The sequence below is a fragment of the Emydura macquarii genome, unplaced genomic scaffold (genome assembly GCF_026122565.2).
Source record: "Emydura macquarii macquarii isolate MOO-44397 ecotype Brisbane River unplaced genomic scaffold, CSIRO-AGI_Emac_v2 contig_1451, whole genome shotgun sequence".
NCBI lineage: Eukaryota > Metazoa > Chordata > Testudines > Chelidae > Emydura > Emydura macquarii.
In genome coordinates, this window is record NW_027131588.1 from 25502767 (window position 1) to 25520475 (window position 17709).

The 17709-nt window shown below is 48.7% G+C and overlaps 1 protein-coding gene across 1 annotated transcript in view; it reads right to left on the reverse strand.

Annotated features, from left to right (window-relative positions):
• The window catches only part of LOC137156514 (neuronal acetylcholine receptor subunit alpha-7-like), a 65277-nt gene that overhangs the window by 37094 nt on the left and 10474 nt on the right, over nucleotides 1-17709 (reverse strand). The window contains exon 2 of the mRNA XM_067553420.1: nucleotides 11846-11985. Coding sequence (XP_067409521.1) covers nucleotides 11846-11985 — 140 coding nt within the window. The remainder of the gene's footprint in view (nucleotides 1-11845; nucleotides 11986-17709) is intronic.

Genomic DNA, 17709 nt, shown 5'->3' on the forward strand with positions numbered 1-17709 from the left:
TGACACAGGAGTGCTGAAGCCAGAGGCTCAGTCTCGGAGGCGGTGAAGCTACATGGCCTACTCTGTAGGAAGAGAGAGACCCCCTTGGGGGCCTGACGTACTGAAAAGAGTCCCCCCAAGAGACTGTTTAAAAGCTGGGGCGTCGCACCGAGTCTGTGGCTCCATGACAGACGCTAGTTCGCTAGCTCCAGCGGAGAGCCTGGCCTGTCAGTGTGCAAAGATGAAGGTTTAGTTTTCTTTACGGTCTCCCCGCAGCCTTGCGATCTGCGTTATCCCAGTGCAGTTCTGTGGTTTCTGCCATAACAAGGACACCATCCAGACAGCATCTGACTCCTTTAGCGCTAGAATTAGCTGGGTCCTAAGAGAGCAGAAATGCTGCTGGTCCCGGTCACATCATATGTTAACTCCTCATCTGTAGAATGCCAGACACTTGCTGTCATTCATGCTCCCATCCCTCTGAGCTGCACGCGTGAAAGCTGGCCCACTCATTCATTCATTACAGGATGCTGAGTAGTGAGCAAAGTCTCAGATTTGAAACGTGACCAGCAAAGGGCCATTGGTTGTTTTTATCGGATTTCTGCCGTACAAGTGGCCTTACATGTGTGAGATTAGTTCCTTCGGTGACACGGTCATGCAGTGTATGACATTTCCAGTTAGGAAATTAAGATCAGCCAAGGTCATCAGTTGTGTGGTACTGGATTCTACTCAAGAACATTTCCATTAGCATATTTATTGTGTCAGAGATTTTCAAAAGTGTTTTGTGACCAGTATTGCCTCCCGGTGCTCCCTGGTCAGTCTGTCTGCACCTATCTGGTGTCTCTTGTCTTGTACTTGGATTGTAAACTCCTAGGGCAGGGACTGTCCTTTTGTTCTGTGGCTGTACAGCTCCGAGCGCGATGGCTCCGAGGTGCCAGGGTAATGCCAATCATGCACAATGTTGGTCCAGCGCTGAGCATACTGAAGTAAGTGGGAGAACTGATGCTTTTTGAAAATCTCACCCTGACCCTTGTACTGTTTTTCAGACTTGATAGATTCAGTGCCCCCCCCCCCCCCCCGATCTGTTTCCATTGTGATCTCCCCCCCTTGGCGTTTCGGTGTCATCTGATACAGTGCTGCACACTCCCTGGCCACGCTGATTACACTAAACCCTGTGAGGGGGCAGGTAGGCCCCACGCTGGCGAGGAGGGGTGAATGAGAGCGTTAACGTGAGGAGACCTAGACTGCGGATGAGCAGCGTCCTGAGGTGACTTGCCGGCCGAGCCTCTTGGGTCCATGCACACAGCCCGTGGCAGATCCCTGGTTCAGACTGGTGGGCTGACCTTTGCCGGTCTCGTGCCTCGGGCGCCCAGCTCCAGCCCAGCTTCAGAGCAGTCTATACAGCTGTTTTGAGAGCACCAGCGTCTGTCGGCCGAGGCTGGGACGCTTGCTGCCGTGGTCTCTGTAGCTGTGGCCCTGGAGGAAGGGAGGATCAGCCCCTGGGAGACCGGCCGAAGTACTGAGTGTGTGAAATCAAGCCCTGAGTAGATGGGTGGGGCCTGGTGAGTGGTCATGGGACAACCCTGGTGTTGAGTTGTTTGGGGTTTTTCCTGATTTCTTTTGGACCTTAACTCCCTGGCAGGGAGACTCAGAGATGGAGGAGGCCCTGAAGGAAGCTGTTCCTGGAGGGATGCTGGAGAACAGCAGGGGGGTTTGCTGGCTGCCCTCCCCTCTCAAAGCTCAGAGCGCACTGAAGGCAGCAGAATAGCAGAGGAGGTTGCGTTCTGACTTCCACGTCAGAGAGCCAGAATTAAGGGCTGTAGTAGGCCAAGGAGCCGCAATGGGGTTCACCCACTGACGTCTGCATGCTGCAGAGCTGGAATAGGAACGGGGAAGTGACGCAGGCTCCCTTGGTGAGGGTGAACCCCCAGCAGTCGGGTGTGGGGTTTCCTGCTGGGAAGAGCTGGGGTGGCTGTCCCAGCAGAAGGACAGGAGAGGGCCACAGACGAGCTCGAGTGCGGTGGAAAATTCCATCGGGTGGGATGTGCTCTGCTGGTGGACGAGATGCCCTGGGATGTCCAGGGCTGTGTGCCCCGGGGTGACAAATGGGCTGCGTTTTGGGGCTTTTAGTATCGGTTATTGTCACTGTGGTTTTGTAATAAACTGGCCCCACGGAGGGATGTTACTGAGAGCCTGTCGTGGAGTCCTCGGGCCTGAAAGGGGACGTGGGATGTGCCCAGGCACAAGCAGGCACGTGCAGATGAGTGGGAGAATCGATCGGACAGTTCCTGGCCAGAAGTTACCATCTGAGCTCCTGGGAATGTTGAGCTCTAGTAAAAAGAGTCCATCCCTTGGCACTGCCTCTGGCCGGTCTGATATCCAGGGCCTCAGCTCGCACAAATCACTGTGGCACCATTGTCTTCCCTGGAGCTATCCCGAGGACTCCAGCTGCAGATCGAGTGCATCAGTTTATTACTGTCTGCGGAGCGAGATGGGTGTATTGAGTGGCGTTTTTTGGTCACCAACAGGCCTGTGTTTTCATGCGGTTTTGTGAAATGTCCCCCTGGGATCAGGCCAGACTTGGGAATGTCTGAAACACGCAGCTCTTAAACCCTTTTGGTGCGCAGCCCCAGCGCTGACATCTCATTTGTTCAGACCCGTTGCTCTAGCTGACTACTCTGATGCAATGGCTTGTTTGCCATGCGTGGTGTCCCTATGGGCCGGTGTGGCCAGTCTGCAACGTAGGAGAGCATGTGCAGTTTTGCATGCCGTGCACAGGGCTTTCAGAACAATACACAGTGTCAGCTATCTTGCCGAAAGCACATTTTGCACCTAGACTGATCTAAGTATCTTGCAGTGCAGCTCGCTGTGGCTGAGTCCATCCATCCTTGCTCTGCTGACTGTTCTTCCTTTCACCGGGGAAGTTATCTATCGTTTCTAAAAGGACATCCAGCTTAGACACTTTCTTAGTGGAATAAAACCACTTACCACTTTACCAAGCACATCAGAGTCAGCTTTGCTTGGTTTCCTGGATGCCACTGGTGCTTTAGCAAAGTGAAAGGGCCGGATTCTTGTCTCTTGTGTGCTAGGTCTGTGGGTGTGCAGGGACTGCAAAGTCAATGCCTCTCCTTACAGGAATAGCCGTGGTAGAATGACCCTTGCGTGGTGATGTAGGGCTGGCAGAATGGCGGTGTCCTGGGGCAGTCTGGCGGAAGCATAGCTGGAACATACGTACTCTGGCCTCTGGTCTTGCGAGAGCACGGTGATCTTTTTAATCCATGGGAGGCATTCAGATACTGAAGTGGTGAGGGACATACAAGGAACATACAAGATAGACAGGGTGTGTATGGAGAAAGAGAGATATCATAGGCAGGGCTGGCAGCTCTGTCTATTATTAAGGTTGATCGACATGTTCCATCGTAAGGCCCAGTTTTCAGTTGCTTTTAACTTTGCCAAACTTTAACAGTTTGCGCCGAAATGTCCATGCCAGGTGTTTGCCGCAGGCTGAATTCTCTTGGAAAATTTCAGCCCAAACAGTTGAGCCATTACTGAGAACGAGGCTGGGAAATATGTTTTGCCCACGTTAAAAAGTTCTGGTGACCTTTTCTTTGAGAAGCTCTAACCTTCCCCCCCCCCCCCCCCCCCCCCCCACAATGCTTTTGACCAGGGCCTTGACATTTGACAGAGGAGTGGCCTTTGTGTCAGCAATGTGCCTTTTTCTGTCCCCATGAAAATCCACCCAAACTTGGCTACGTGCTAAACCTTTGCAAAATGGTACACGTTCAGCAGAGCCCTGCTAGAGCTTCTCCACGTCGTTCCCGGCAGAGGCTGGCCCCGCTCAGCATGCTGCAGGCTGAGGCTGCAGAGACCGAGCAGGACGTTGACTGCAGTTGTCGTTGCAATGCTGGGTCTGGGGCACCAGAACTGAGAGCCAGGAGCCTGTCTCTCCTGTGCTCTCAAAGCCCCACCGCTGGGCCCAGGCAGAGTGGAGGAGGAAGCTCCCTGATTCAAATGCAGCGAGGACAAGAGCTGGACCTTGGCGTGGGGAAGGAGCCTGAAAGGGTGGAGGCTGGAATAGGAGGCTGGCAGGGGAAATGAGACTGGAAGTGCTTTGGGAATGAATCAGAGTTGTGCAGTGAAGGAGGCTGGTGTCAAAAGGACCTTATAATGGGGCGTCTGCCCCACACTGGCATGTGAGGGGTTAACAGAGCAGTGGGGAGACTGTGTGGGAGGTGCAGCCAATAGGAGAGAGGCTGTAAGGACCAGCCAATCCAGGCCCAGCAGGCCCATATAAGAAGAGCCGCAAGGCAGAGCAGGGTCACTCGGTGCCTGGAGCTCGCAGAGAGGGGACTGGGTGCCTAGCAGGTACATGGAAGCCAGCCCCCTGCACAGAGCAGTGCGGGAAGGGGAAGGGGAAGAGGAAGAGGAAGGGTGGGAGAGGCTGGCTGGACTGATATACTGAGGCGAGGGCAAAGAAGACACAGGGCTGTGGGGAAGTGGCCCAGGGAAATGTACTAAGGAATCAGAGTGGACGCAGCACATGGCTGCCAGAGACAGGGTCCCTGGGATGGGCCCTGAGCAGTGGGTGGGCTGGGTTCCTGCTGCTCACCCTGGGGGAAGTGGCTGGACAGGCGACTGCAGTACAAACCCCGAGAGGGGAAGCACGGATGGTGAAACAGCCAGTGGGCCATGTCATGAGGAGGCCACGGTCCCTGGAGTGAGGTGAGTCGGAGAGCAGCTGTTATGGTGCGTGAGGCACCATTGGGGGAGATCTACCGACCTGCAGAGCCAATCCCCTGGACCGCCAGCCGGAGCCAATCCCCCGGACCGCCAGCCGGAGGTGCCAATGCGGTGAGTCACGCCCGTCACAGATGTCTCCTTCGCTTGTAGCAGAAGGTGCAAAGTGCGTCTCCAAAGAGGCGGGGCAGGGCGGGGCGGGAAGAGATGGGGGGGTCTCATGGTTATGGCAGCTGCATGCTGCTCTGAGGAACTGAATCCTATCCCTGCCTCTGCCACTAAGTTCCTGAGTGATGCTGGGCAACTCACTCGCACCAAACTTTTCATGGTGGTCACCGATTGTATGTTCCTCACTTTCTGGGTGCCTGGCTTGAGACGCTGGGTGTGACGAGCAGAAGTGCTGAGCGCGCCTCCGCTTCCCACTTGTGTAAGGGGATAATAACAATATCCTCTCAGCTCACAGGGGAGCTGTGAATATGTATTTGAATACTACTGTGATGAGCACCATGGGAAAGGCCATGAGGAAATGAAGAATTCTGTTTTCAGAGCAGGGTTTGACTGGGGTTTCGTAAACAAGGCCTGGGGCCGCACACAGAACAAGGAGAAAACAAAGTTTTGAATAGCCGCTCACTAAGTGAGCACCGTCCATCCTGTGCACTGACTGTCCTGAGGAACAAAGGGTGTGATCTTGTCATTAAAGATGGATCAGAATGCGTATGGACTAGGGGGCGAATTAAGCTTGCACGGGCAACCGTACGTCTGGCATTTCCTAACTTTGGAGTCATTTCAAACTAGATCATGATGCAATTCATTGGCTTTTGGAAGACTGACATTTTGATAATGCCTGACACTCAGAATTTAGCTGAAACAATAATCCATGACTCTGTTAACAATGGCATCCCTGGGTCTCCAGCTGTTTCCACATTGATGGAGAAACCAATGGTTTGTTTTTTCCAGAGTTCAAAATTGGTCAGAGTAGGTTGACTTCATGAGAGAGTTTTGGATGTAATTTTAGTAAATGTACTAGTGTGGCAGCCCTGCATTATTTATCTACCTGGCATTTTAATGACTGCTATTCATGATAATTAATTACAGATTTTCAGCATTTATAGTAATGCCGGGCCTGAGTCTCATCAGTTACACCAGTTTAATATCAGTGTAAACTACATCTACTTCAGTAAAGGTACTCCTTGATTTACAATAGGGTCAGAAGTGAAATTGAGCTCTGGGTGGTAAATGCTGTGAATGAAAAGAGATGCACAATTTTTGCTGGGGATTTTTCTCCAAATAAAGAAATGTAGCAGAGTAAATTTCACACAGGCTCCCCAGTAAAAACACAACTAAATGCAGAAGATGTTAATGAAAAAATGATTCTTAGTCTTTATGGGCTGAAAGTCATTTTTTCATTAATACTTTATAAATTAGAAATACCTACTGAGTAATCCTTTCATTACTACCGCTTTATTTCATGTACTCTGTACGTTTCAGTCTTGACTGGTCAAGCTTACACAGTGGAAGTTATCTGGCTGGAAAAGATTTGTACAGGATGTATTATAAGGATTATGGTTTAATCTAGTGAATCCAGATGCTATACTGGGAATAATATGTCAACGGGTGTGTATTACTGGCATATTTTTATTTCTTTGCATCACATGCATTTTTTTTTTTTTTTTTTGGTTTATCGTGTTGCAAAATGCGGAGATCAATGGAAACCAGGTGCCAGCCTCTCCACGGGTGTAAATTGGTGTAACTAGTACAGCTAGGCTGGGTCACGCCTGCTGAAATGCAAAGTAGTGAAGTGCCGTAATTTAACCTCTTCCACCCTGCAGTCTTTCCTACCACATGCAAAACAGTAGATGGCCCCTAAGTGCATCTGTCCTAGAGAACTAGATCGTTTGACGGCTAAATGTTTCAGTTCATACAGCTTGGTCCTTAAGCAGTTAATGTCTCTGCGCTCAGCCATCTGATTTCTTCAGATCGGTTGCGAACAGAACACCCTTTTGCTGTAGCAGCACTTATGTCGAAGCAACTTCCCAGCATTCCCTGAGTGCCTCCATCCAAACCAGGAGGATACAAGCAGATGAATAGTCGACAGCAAAATAATACTGTCTTGTGTTCAACAATTTATCGGTGGAAAAACTGTACATTAATATACATCATTCAGTTTTCTAATAGCCAAAAAAGTCCTATAAAAATGAATTGAGCTTTCTGTTTATGAAACCCACATGCTTAAGAGCAAGGAAATGAACAGCTAAGGACTTCGAAATATGATAATGCCCCCGTAATGCACAAATGATTCTGATCAAGCAATTTGTGTTTGATAAACCATGAATTGCTTGATCGGAACAATTTGTGCATTATGGGCTATTGTAATGTTTTAAAGCCCTTAGCTCTTCATTTCCTTGCTCGTAAGCACAACAAGCGTAGCTCTGTATGACTAGCATTCGTCTGGGTCAGAGTTAAGGTTATTGTGAGTTGATGGAATATGCATTATTTTACATAGGAACAGTGCCTTGTGGGCTTTTGAAAGTGCAGTGTGAGCAATGATGCCTTGTACCATACCCTGTCCTGCGCTCTTTGCTCCCCCCTTTGTGTGTGCGCACACGTGCACACACCCTTTCTGAAAATGCCTGATGCAGCCAGAAGAATCCCCCACAAAAACCATCCTTTTGGTCAGCTAAACTGCCATTTTCTTCTATACAGACAGAAATTCTGGCTTGCTAATCTGTGATGTGATGAAGCTCCTGAGTGCTCTGGACGAATGGGTGAGTGGAGAGAGCCCCGAGAGGGGGCACAGCATTACGGGGTAGAGCTGGGGGCGCTACCAGTGCAGCTGCAGTGCGTGGGATCTAGTACTGAAACATTGCAGAGTGAGCTGGGCTGGGCAGAGATTCTCTTAAGATGCATGGAAAGGTCTGGGTTGGCTGCAGAGATAAACCTGAGACTTCTAGAGCTAAAAGCCTGAGATGTGACTGCTTGAGCAAAGGAAACAGAGTCATAAACGTCTTTACCTTGTCTGGCCACTCGAAGGGACAAAGACCCACACTCCCCCAGCATGGGTCACCCTGCCTCAGAGCGGGTGCAATCTGACCTCTCCACTAGTGAACTAACAGACACACGTTTGCGTGTGGAGACAAAGGGCCAAATTCTGCAGCCTTTATTCAGGCTGAGTGGCACTGTCCCACTTCAGCGGTTCCATGGCGATCAGCAGGGCGTGCATAGCGACTCAGCATGAGCAAGGACCGCAGAAGGGGCTCCCGTGTTCCAGGCGTTTGGGTGAGCGCTGGCAATCTCAGCTTTCCTGCGAAGAGATGAGACTGCGGGGGTAGATGAGGCTCAGAGATAGCAAGCCCTTTATTTTGGCACTCGGCAGGAGTTGGGGCCAAGAGATTAATGAAGTTTCCCAAGCTGACACTCAGCAGTCTAATCTCTAGGAGAATGGAGTGTGGTAATTGCAGGGAGCCTCAGAGATGTCTCTTCTCTAGGAAGAGTTTTCAATGAGTTTTGTTATCTCTGCAGTGCAGCGAGGGCGTCTTGTGGTGGCTTTTGTTATAAAGAAATCCTTTTCTTGGGTTTTTTCCAAACATTCAGATGTAGCCCAGACCCGAATGTCTTTATCCTTTGACATTCTTGTCTAGATCATGGAATCAGCCAAGGTTTTTCTGCTAGAGTGGCTGAACTTCAGAAAGTTCACAGCTCAGAATAATGGATTCGTCCTGACACACTTACCACAGAAACTCTCTCATGAAACTTGCCGTACTGCCGGCTTTCAGTCAAGTCACAGATCCCACGAGAACAGGGCAAAGGCCTTCAGCCCTTACTCACATGAGTAGTTCTTACTCCTTTGAGTACCACCACTGGCGCCAATGGAAGTAGGCTTAACAAAGGGCTGAATAACTGAGGGCTTCTCTACACATACAGCACTGCATTGGTGCAGCTGTTCCAGTGCAGCTGCAGCGTTGTAGAGCTTAGTGAAGATGCTACCTACTCCAATGAGAGAGCTTCTCCTATCAGCGTAGGTACTCCACTTCCCCGAGAGGCAGTAGCAATGTCGATGGGAGACGTCCTTCAGTCAATGTAGTGCTGTGTACACAAGGGGTTAGAATTTTCCACACCCCGGAGTGACGTAGTTATACCAACATAAGTCAAGAGTACTCGGGGAGCTAATTGAGGAGATACCTGAGCCATTAGTGATTATCTTCGAAAACTCATGGAAGATGGGAGATACTCCAGAGGACTGGAGAAGGGCAAATACGATGCCCATCTATAAAAAGGTGAATAAGGACAACCCAGGGAATTACAGACCAGTCAACTTAACTTCAGTACCTTGAAAGATAATGGAGCAAATAATCAAGTATTCAATTTGCAGATACCTGGACGATGATGAAGTGTAAGTAACAATCAGCATGGATTTGTCAAGAACAAATCATGTCAAACCAACCTAATATATTTCTTTGATTGGGTAACAAGCCTTGTGTATGGGGGGAAGTGGTAGATGTGGTATACCTAAGCTTTAGTAAGGCTTTTGACACCATCTGGCATGACCTTCTCATAAAGAGACTAGGAAAAATCTACATAGATGGAGCTACTATAAGGTGGGTGCATAACTGGTTGGAAGATCATTCCCAGAGGTTCGCAGCGAAGCTGGAAGGGCATATTGAGTGGGGTCCTGCTGGGGTGGGTCCTGGGTTCAGTTCTGTTCAATATCCTCATCAATGATTTAGGTAATGGCATAGTGAGTACACTTATAAAGTTTGTGGACGATACCAAACTGGGAGAGGCTGCAAGTGCTTTGGAAGATAGGATTAAAAATCAAAATGATCTGGACAAACTGGAGAAATGGTCTGAAGTAAACAGGATGAAATTCAATAGGACAAATGCAAAGCCCTCCACTTAAGAAGGAACAATCAATTGCACATGTTCACAACAGGAAATGACTGTCTAGGAAGGAGTACTGCATAAAGGGATTGGGGGTCTGTAGTAAGGCGCTGTGGCTTTCCTCGGGGCTGGCAGGGTTGCATGCCCGGGAATGGACACTTATGAAGAGAAGAATGGTTTCATTCAGCGCTGTTCTGTCAATCAGCCAGAAGAGGAGGCTGAAAACATGGTACCTTTTTTGGATCTGAATGACATAACCCTCATGTCATGTGCAAAAGCAGAGATTCCAATATTCTCTAGACCCTGGTCTCTTGCTGCCATCCTGCCAGCCTAGACTCGTTTCAGTTTTAATTGAATGGATGCCATATGGGTGTCTTAGGATCTGAATGTCCCACAAGTTTAGGATTGTTTGGATCTGGGACCCTTTTCTAAAGATCAGTGCTGCAGGAACTGCAAACTGGACATATAGCAGGCTTGTCTGGGAACAGGTCATTAATGATAAGAGCTAATGCACCCACAACATCTGTAGCACTGGACAAAAAGCAAAAGCTTTGTTTCTAAAGCATAACTGCTTAGCTGACCTCTTTTATAAAATAAATCTTTCCTACTTTGGCTCATGCAAAAGGGATATAGAAATGAAAGTCACTGGAACAGACAGGATGACATCAGGGAGATAAAGTGCTTAAAGAAATGCTCTCAAAGGAAGTTTTCATCTAGGCATTTTAAAAACCTTTTGCCAAAAGAGGCCTTATTTTCTGGCACTCCCCAAAAACATGTTTACATAACTCCCCCTCTCCCCAAGTTGTCCTTGGGCTAGAGGACAAGATGGATGATTTTTGAAAATCGTGTAGTGTCATCCTTAGGTTGGTAGAAAACGAAGAGACTCAATAGCTATTGTATAGAAATGACAACCAATAACACTAAAAAGAGAGTTGTGCAGGAGGAGAAGACCAAGACTCACCCCGTAGTTCCAGGGGCTGGAGTGTGGTGGGTAGACGCTGCACATGGAGTCAGTTGTATTGTATGTATCAGGCCAGGACAAGGCTATTTCTGGAGGTTTTGCTGCTGTTCTGTACAATGAAACCCTGCTCCCAGTGGGGAGGAGATCTTGACTCGGATTATTTGGTATGTTTGAGTTCACCTGGGGCATATCCTGCAGCTCTGCAAGGCCCCCGTAGAGTAGAGGATGGGTACAGTTGTGCTGTGCGCGGCAGGGAGCTGAGGCAAGGGAGAGGCCAGTGCCGTCACAAACCAGAGAGAGAACCAGTACGTGAAGAGAGACAGCTGCCTTCTTCAGCTTGTGAGGAGACTCTGCACTGTCTGGGCACAGCCTTGGCTAGCAGAGCAATGTCCGTTAGTGCTTGCACTACCAGCTCCTCCTTTGATTCCCTCCGTCCCAGGTTTGACCCCTACTGCCAGTGACCCACATGGGGGGGTGGGTTCATGTTACATCTGCACCCACCACCTGCCCCATGCCCCTGCACCTGCTCCCTCTGCATCTTGCACACACTCATTGACCGCACTGCACTCATTGACTTGCACACACTCATTGACACACGCACACTCGTTTGCGTGCTCACAAGCCGGTGGGACTGGGGAAGGAGGAAGAAACAACTGCTGCTTCCGGCTGGCTGTTTGGCAGAGGGGTGCAAGTGTCAGCAGACCCAGGTCTTGCAGAGAGACGGGCACTGCTGCTCCGCAAACTGGTGACATTGGGAGTCAAGGTGCTGCTTTGAAGTGGTGCCCATCATCGGCAGGGTTTACAGTTTGGTTCATTGGCTCTCAGCTCCCCGGCTATAAAAGCTGTCCCAGCACCACTGTTGTGTATTGCCTCGTGGTCCAGCCCATGTGCAATTGCCAGCACACAAGTCCTCAGGGGTGGCTCTAGAAATTAGCATGGGGTCCGTAACTACAGCTTTGCAGCGGGCTCTGGGCATAGCATGTGATTATTAATTTGTAGTAACAACACATGGCTCATAATCGCTTTAAATAATTATGTGCCTTTTTAATGATTATACATAAAAACATACTGTATAATCAACACATTCCTCACGGTGTGTCAGGGACATCTGTGCATTTAGAGTGGTATTTAGTACTCCAAAGTGACAAATCCATGTGTTAGCCTCCAAAATACCTAATCCAAACCATTGTTCTCAATTTCCATTTTCTAGTAGCCTGGTTAAGAGGAAACATGCAGGCCCTAGAAGCTGAATTTGTTACCTGTGCCCAAGAAGCACAATTGCTTCTGACTTACCACATCAATTATCTGCAGCAAAGAAAGTTGTAGCTCAACAAGAAGAGGTTGGGAATCATTCAGCACAGGGCGTTCAAGGCGATTGTAGTTCCTCAGCAGTTCTCTATACAGGCGCCTTTGGTTTTCACCCTGCTGGGAAACTTTTGTGGGGCGGGGGAGGAGGGGAGGGAAAAAGATGGTGATATAAATCATCCAGACCAATCAGAGTCGTTTGATTTTTGATTCCTGCAGAGCTCATTTTGATCTTCTAAAACAGAGAAGCAGATTCCCAGAAAGTAAATACCTCCTTGCGTTTGTCTGTATTTAACACCTGCTCCATTCTGTGGTTTCATAAACTGTTGTGCACTGTATGTTTCTGTCACAGGGAAAGCAAAGAGCTAGACGTATATAAACCGGGTCGTCCAGTCTTTAGTCTAACATGACAAAATACACAACTAAAGCTTCCAAATTGCTAAGGCAGGAAAGCCCAAACTACTTAGATTTGGCCCTTTCCAGATGTTTCATCTTTCTGGTGGGTTTTTTCCAACCGTATTTATCTGTTCTTGAAACAAAACATTTCAAAATATTGTAAACAAGTATTTTGACATTTTAATTTTTTCCCCTTAACTGAAACTATCAGCAGAATTCTGTCTGAATTTGCAAATCGTTTTGGAGCACTGAAAAATGCATTTTTAGATTGGGGGGGGCCAGGCATCAAAATCTTCGCCCCGCTCTGAGTGGCTGCGTTGTGACCTGAAGCAGGAGAGCTGATATGACATTGACATTTGTATGCGTCCTTACCCTGTCTAGGATAACGCTGGATGGCCTTGTTATCAATGGATTTGATGGGGCTAGGCCTGCTGTGACCATGCACTGTATGGGGGGGGAAGAAATGAGCCTTCTCCGTGCCCTTGGCAGTGCTCATGTGGGCTGGGCAGAACTGCAGCCTCTCTCCAGGGAGGGCAGGCTCGTTATCAAGATGTTCCCACAGCGGTGCTGCAGGGGCTGGGAACTAGACCTAGTTATACTTCACGCCCCCAAGTGTGGGCCAGCTTCACCGAAGTGAATGGCCAAACTCCCTTTGATTTCATTGGCCAGAATTTCACGCCGGGGTACAGCAGCTGAACGGGTAGCACGGGTAGTGGGAAGTGTTTCTGCCTTCACTGCTTTCCTCCTCCCTCCAGTGCAGCTCTGAGCTGCCTCAACAAAGGACTGTGCCAAACAGACAGTCTAGCCCCATAGACAACTCTCATCCTTTTTAAAATCCTACTGATCTGCGTAGCCTCGACTGCCATGGTGTAGAATGGTGTGGGGGTTTAAATTCAACTTCTACTTCCCCTGGTTACTCCGCATTCGTATGGTCTGAGACTGGGTAAAGGAGAGCTCCAGTCTCCCTCTGTGAGCCATTCATAGTTTTGCATACCTCCACCAGTTCCCCTCTGCCCGTTAAATTTGTTTCTAATCTTGGAAGTCTTTCCTTTCCTTTGCCCTTTTTCAGTCTGGATCTTTTCTCTTTCTGCTAGCCGGGCAATGTTTTTGAGTTAGTGTGACCCGCGTGAAGTGCAGTGTTCAAGGTGAATGCCCCACTGATTTACACAATGGCATTACAATAATTTCAGTATTCTACTTACACCCGGATCCTGCAAAGACTTACCTCTCTGTGTAAATTAGTCTCACTGGGACTATTCAAAGGTATGAGGGTACGTCATACATTAAAGGGTCTGAGGCCCTTGGATACTAAGGAAATGGAGGCTATATCAGTACCTAAGAGAGAGAAATCTTTGCAGGGTTGATGTCCTACAGTGTCAGTTCTTTGGGCCAGGGACTGACTTTTCAGTATATGGGGGTTCAGTGCCTAGCACAACGGGGGCTCAATTGCAGACGGGGGCTTCTCGGCTCCACTGCAGTACAAATTGATAGAGAGAGATCGTAATAATTCTCTATCCTTAATGCAGTGTAACTCCTGATCTGCTTTTTGGGGACAATGCCTGCACACTGAGCAGATATTTTCATTGAGCTGTCCACAACCACACTGGGGTTTCTTCCTGAGCAGTTACAGTTAATGTCGTCTTTTGGGGGGGGGGGCAATCCAAATAAGTTAGATCAACCTGTGACCCTTTATCCAATCTTTTCTTAACATGCTCCAAGAATCCTAGTGGATTGGAAGCACACATTCTTTATTTACAAGAGCTATGCCTGTTTAAGCCAGCAATATCATGTGCTCTTGTATATCTGTCTTTAATTATTGTTCCAGTTAATTTCCCTGATGCTGAGGTAAGGGAATCGGAACCATAACCGTAATTCCCAGGATCAAGCCTAGTCCCGTTTTTAGAAAGATAGGTACACTCTGCCCTCCGCGGTGGTAGCTGATTGTAACCAGAGATGCATGTTTTCATTGATCGCTCAGACACTTCAATCTGTGTTCCTTCAGAACTCCTGATGATATCATCTGGGCCTGGCGAACGGCTGCCCTTTAAATCGTCCCATTGCTTCTACATCTCTTAGAGTTGCCACTTCCGTCTGGGACAGTACCACAGCTTCATTGCCTGCAAAGACTAGCTCAGATTTAGACGTCTCCACCAATGCCAGCGTGCAACACAATTGTTTCGCTTCTGTGTCACGTCTAAAATCCGTTTTATTCTCTTACTCTCTCCTAGCTCGGCAAACCCACTGACGTTCTTGTCAGTTGCCATCTTCTGATACGCTTGGAAACCCTCTCCGATTCCCTCTGCACTGCCTAGCTTACATTTTATCTGCCATAACTGAAGTTCCCATCTGTTGGCTTCACCTGAGCTGTATTTTCATTTTTGAAGGCTACTTCTAAGGCTTCCATAAACTCTTGTGCCTATCCTGTTCTGTCTTGTTTCCGTTATTTAGCGGTAAACGCAACTCTGTTATAGTTGCATCAGAAGCCTCCGCTCTGATTTGTAAGCACTTCTGTTTTTTATCTTTAGCTTCTTTTGAGCTGACTTCCTTGGCTTTTAGTTTGGGAGGCGGGGGGAACAAACCCTATGCCAGCATTTGAAAATCCCGCTATCCACAACCACCACCTTGGTGGTCCTGTAGCTTTATTAAACCAAGCTCTCCTGTGTATTACTTAGGACACAGTCAAGCACATCCTCCCCTCCTGTATCCCCCACACCCTGCTAGTCCAAGAAGCCATTCTTTATGGTGTTGAGACATTTTTTCTTAAAACGATGCCTTCATGTGGTTGTTCATATTTTGGTAGCTGAAGTCCTCCATTAGATTTTTGTGTCCTCTCAATGTTGTGCAATTGTTGGCACCCTCTCAACCTGGAAACCAGCAACATATCCCAGCTATTACACTGCCCAATGAGTTGGGATTTGTGTCCATATGTTTGTGCGCATTTAATTTTTATTAATAAAATTATGTAAATTTCCATGCAGTTTGGAGCCTCTGTGCTGCTGGCGAATTGCCAAGGCAGCTGTTGGTGTCACAAATGGTTGGCCTGTCTAATCAGGCTGTCATCTCTTTTTTGTTGCAGCAGCATTTGAGCAGGAAAAGAGGTGAGATGGGGGACAGATTAAAATATATATTTGTAAATAAAAAATAGTCTTAAAATACTTTAGTGCTTTGTTCACCAGGGAGATGATTGTTTTTCTCTCTTAACTCTCTAATGCCCTGAAAGCTCCATGGTGTTAAGTCTCCATGAGCTAATTTGCGGTACTTTTTCTGTGCTAGGAGCTTGTAGTTTCTGGTTTGGGGCACTGGGAGTGAGAGAGATTTTTCTCTAGGACACAAATCTGGTCCACGCTGTTGGGGCTGAATCTTTTTTCAGTGGCTGGTATGAAATTTGCATCCAAAAAATTTGCTAGAAGAATATTAAAGCTGAAAAGTCAGTCACTCGGAAATGATGCCAGCCTTGAGGTGAAACCATGGTTCATTCCTTTCTGCAGCTGCATCATGGTACAGTCTTGCCCCGCATGGCACAGGAAGTGTGTAGCCGAACCAGGAATAGAACCCAGAGCTCTTAAGTCTTGGTCCAGTGTCTTTAGCACAAGAGAATGTGCCGCCCTTTGCCTTGTTCACGGTATGCACCAGTCAGGCAGGGTGCTATGGAAAAGAGAGTGTGTGGCTATGTAATTAACGACTGTGTCATAACGCACACTCCTGAGACGGCTGAATTACGGCTGTACAGTCAACCTTAAAACTGGCATCTCCGAGCGTTAAAATGCTTGACTTTGTCACCTTAGTGGCCTTTCATATTGTGTTTTTTTAATGCACTTTCCTATGTTTTAATAAAGAAAACTGTAAAACAGTCATTCCAATATGTAGAACCACATTGACACCTGCCTGGGTTAGTATCAGAATCTGAACGCAGGACCTTTGTCTACCACACAGACTGCTTCCATGTGCAGCAGTATCTTATCCTGTGTGTGGGCTAGTCTTTGTGTGTGTGTGTGGGGGGGGAAGAGACAGTAGTACTTTTTGCCAGTGCTTTACCGAGCCATTTGCCAGACAGCAGCAGAACAGCTCGAATCAGAATTTCTGGGTCCTAGTCGAGGCTTTGTCCGTGCGGTGGTGTTTCCTTGTTCATCCTAAAAGGCTGCGTGGGTGAGACTATAGTCTGTCGTATTAGAAGCAAGGCTGTGTTCCCGCTCTGCCAGAAGTGACCATGTGCAACCTTGCTGTTACCCTAGGGTGGGAATGATAGTTGCCTGCCTCCTATGGTGGGCGCATTAGGCCTGCCTTAAGGAAAAGGGTCTGAGGCACACAGAAATATTAGCACTAGTCAGTAGAAATGCTGAGCTGTTCTGGCTTCCAACCAAACGCCTTCCTCTAGGCTATGGAAGCAGCTGCTGCTGCTGTTTCCCATGTGGAGCGGCCCCATCAGAGCTGTGCTCTTAACACCTCAGCTAGTGCAAAAGCACAGGCCTGAGTGGGTGGTGGGCCTGTTGTCTTGTGAGACTTCGCAGACTGGGAAGGACCCACAGGCCTTGAGGGCAGAACTACTGAGAGATGCCCCCTCAACAGAACTGTCCAATGGAGAATGCATGAGGGGATCTTCAGGAAGACGTCCTCCCCTACGGCCTCCTCCCAGGGCTATTCTGGCAGGAAGGACAGCAGACCAGTCTCGGCTACAAACAGGCGTCCTGTGTGATTGTGGTTGGTGTCTCTCTGCCTCTGTTTCCCCATCTGTTAAAGGCAGCACTACCACGCTGCCCCTGGATGGGTTTGGCAGGGGAACGCCGTGGAGAATTGAACCTGGGACCTCTCGATCTAATACATGAGCCTCCAACTAATGAACTGGCCTCCTGAACTCAAAGGCTATGGACTCAAACCTCTACATGTGGTCCAGCCCCTGGAGGGGAACCGAGCCACGCGGTGCTAGTCAGACGGCTATGCAGCCAGTATTTACTGTCCTACTCTCAGATGGTGGCTGTGGGCTCAGTTCATTGGCATTCGTAAAGTCCTTCAAAGGCCTTGGGGAGATGATGATGCAGCAGAAACGCACGGGGGGCTACTGGTGCAGGTGAAGTTTGGTCTCCTGTCAGTCGGCAGCGTCCTGCGTCCTGGGAACACTGCCCCCGGTACTGCGCGTTTCAGTCTCCTCCGCCTCCTGGGCTCGGCACACGTCCCTTAACTGCTTCCATGGTAACCTTTTACAAGCTGTCACCTGCCACTGATTTGTACAGCCCTTGAAGGTGCAGGACCTGTAGCTGAGAACCTCTTGCTGGGTCTGGTTGTCTGTCTGTCTCAGGCTGTCTGTGCTCAGACACCAGGCACTGTTTATGGATTGCACCACTGAACGTTCCTCTCCGGTTCCCCCCTTCGTCTCCTGGGCAGCCTGCTGGACAGGGCGCTGGGCTGGGATCCAGCTGAGCGGGGTTCTGCCACTGACCCGATGCACGAATTCAGGCGAG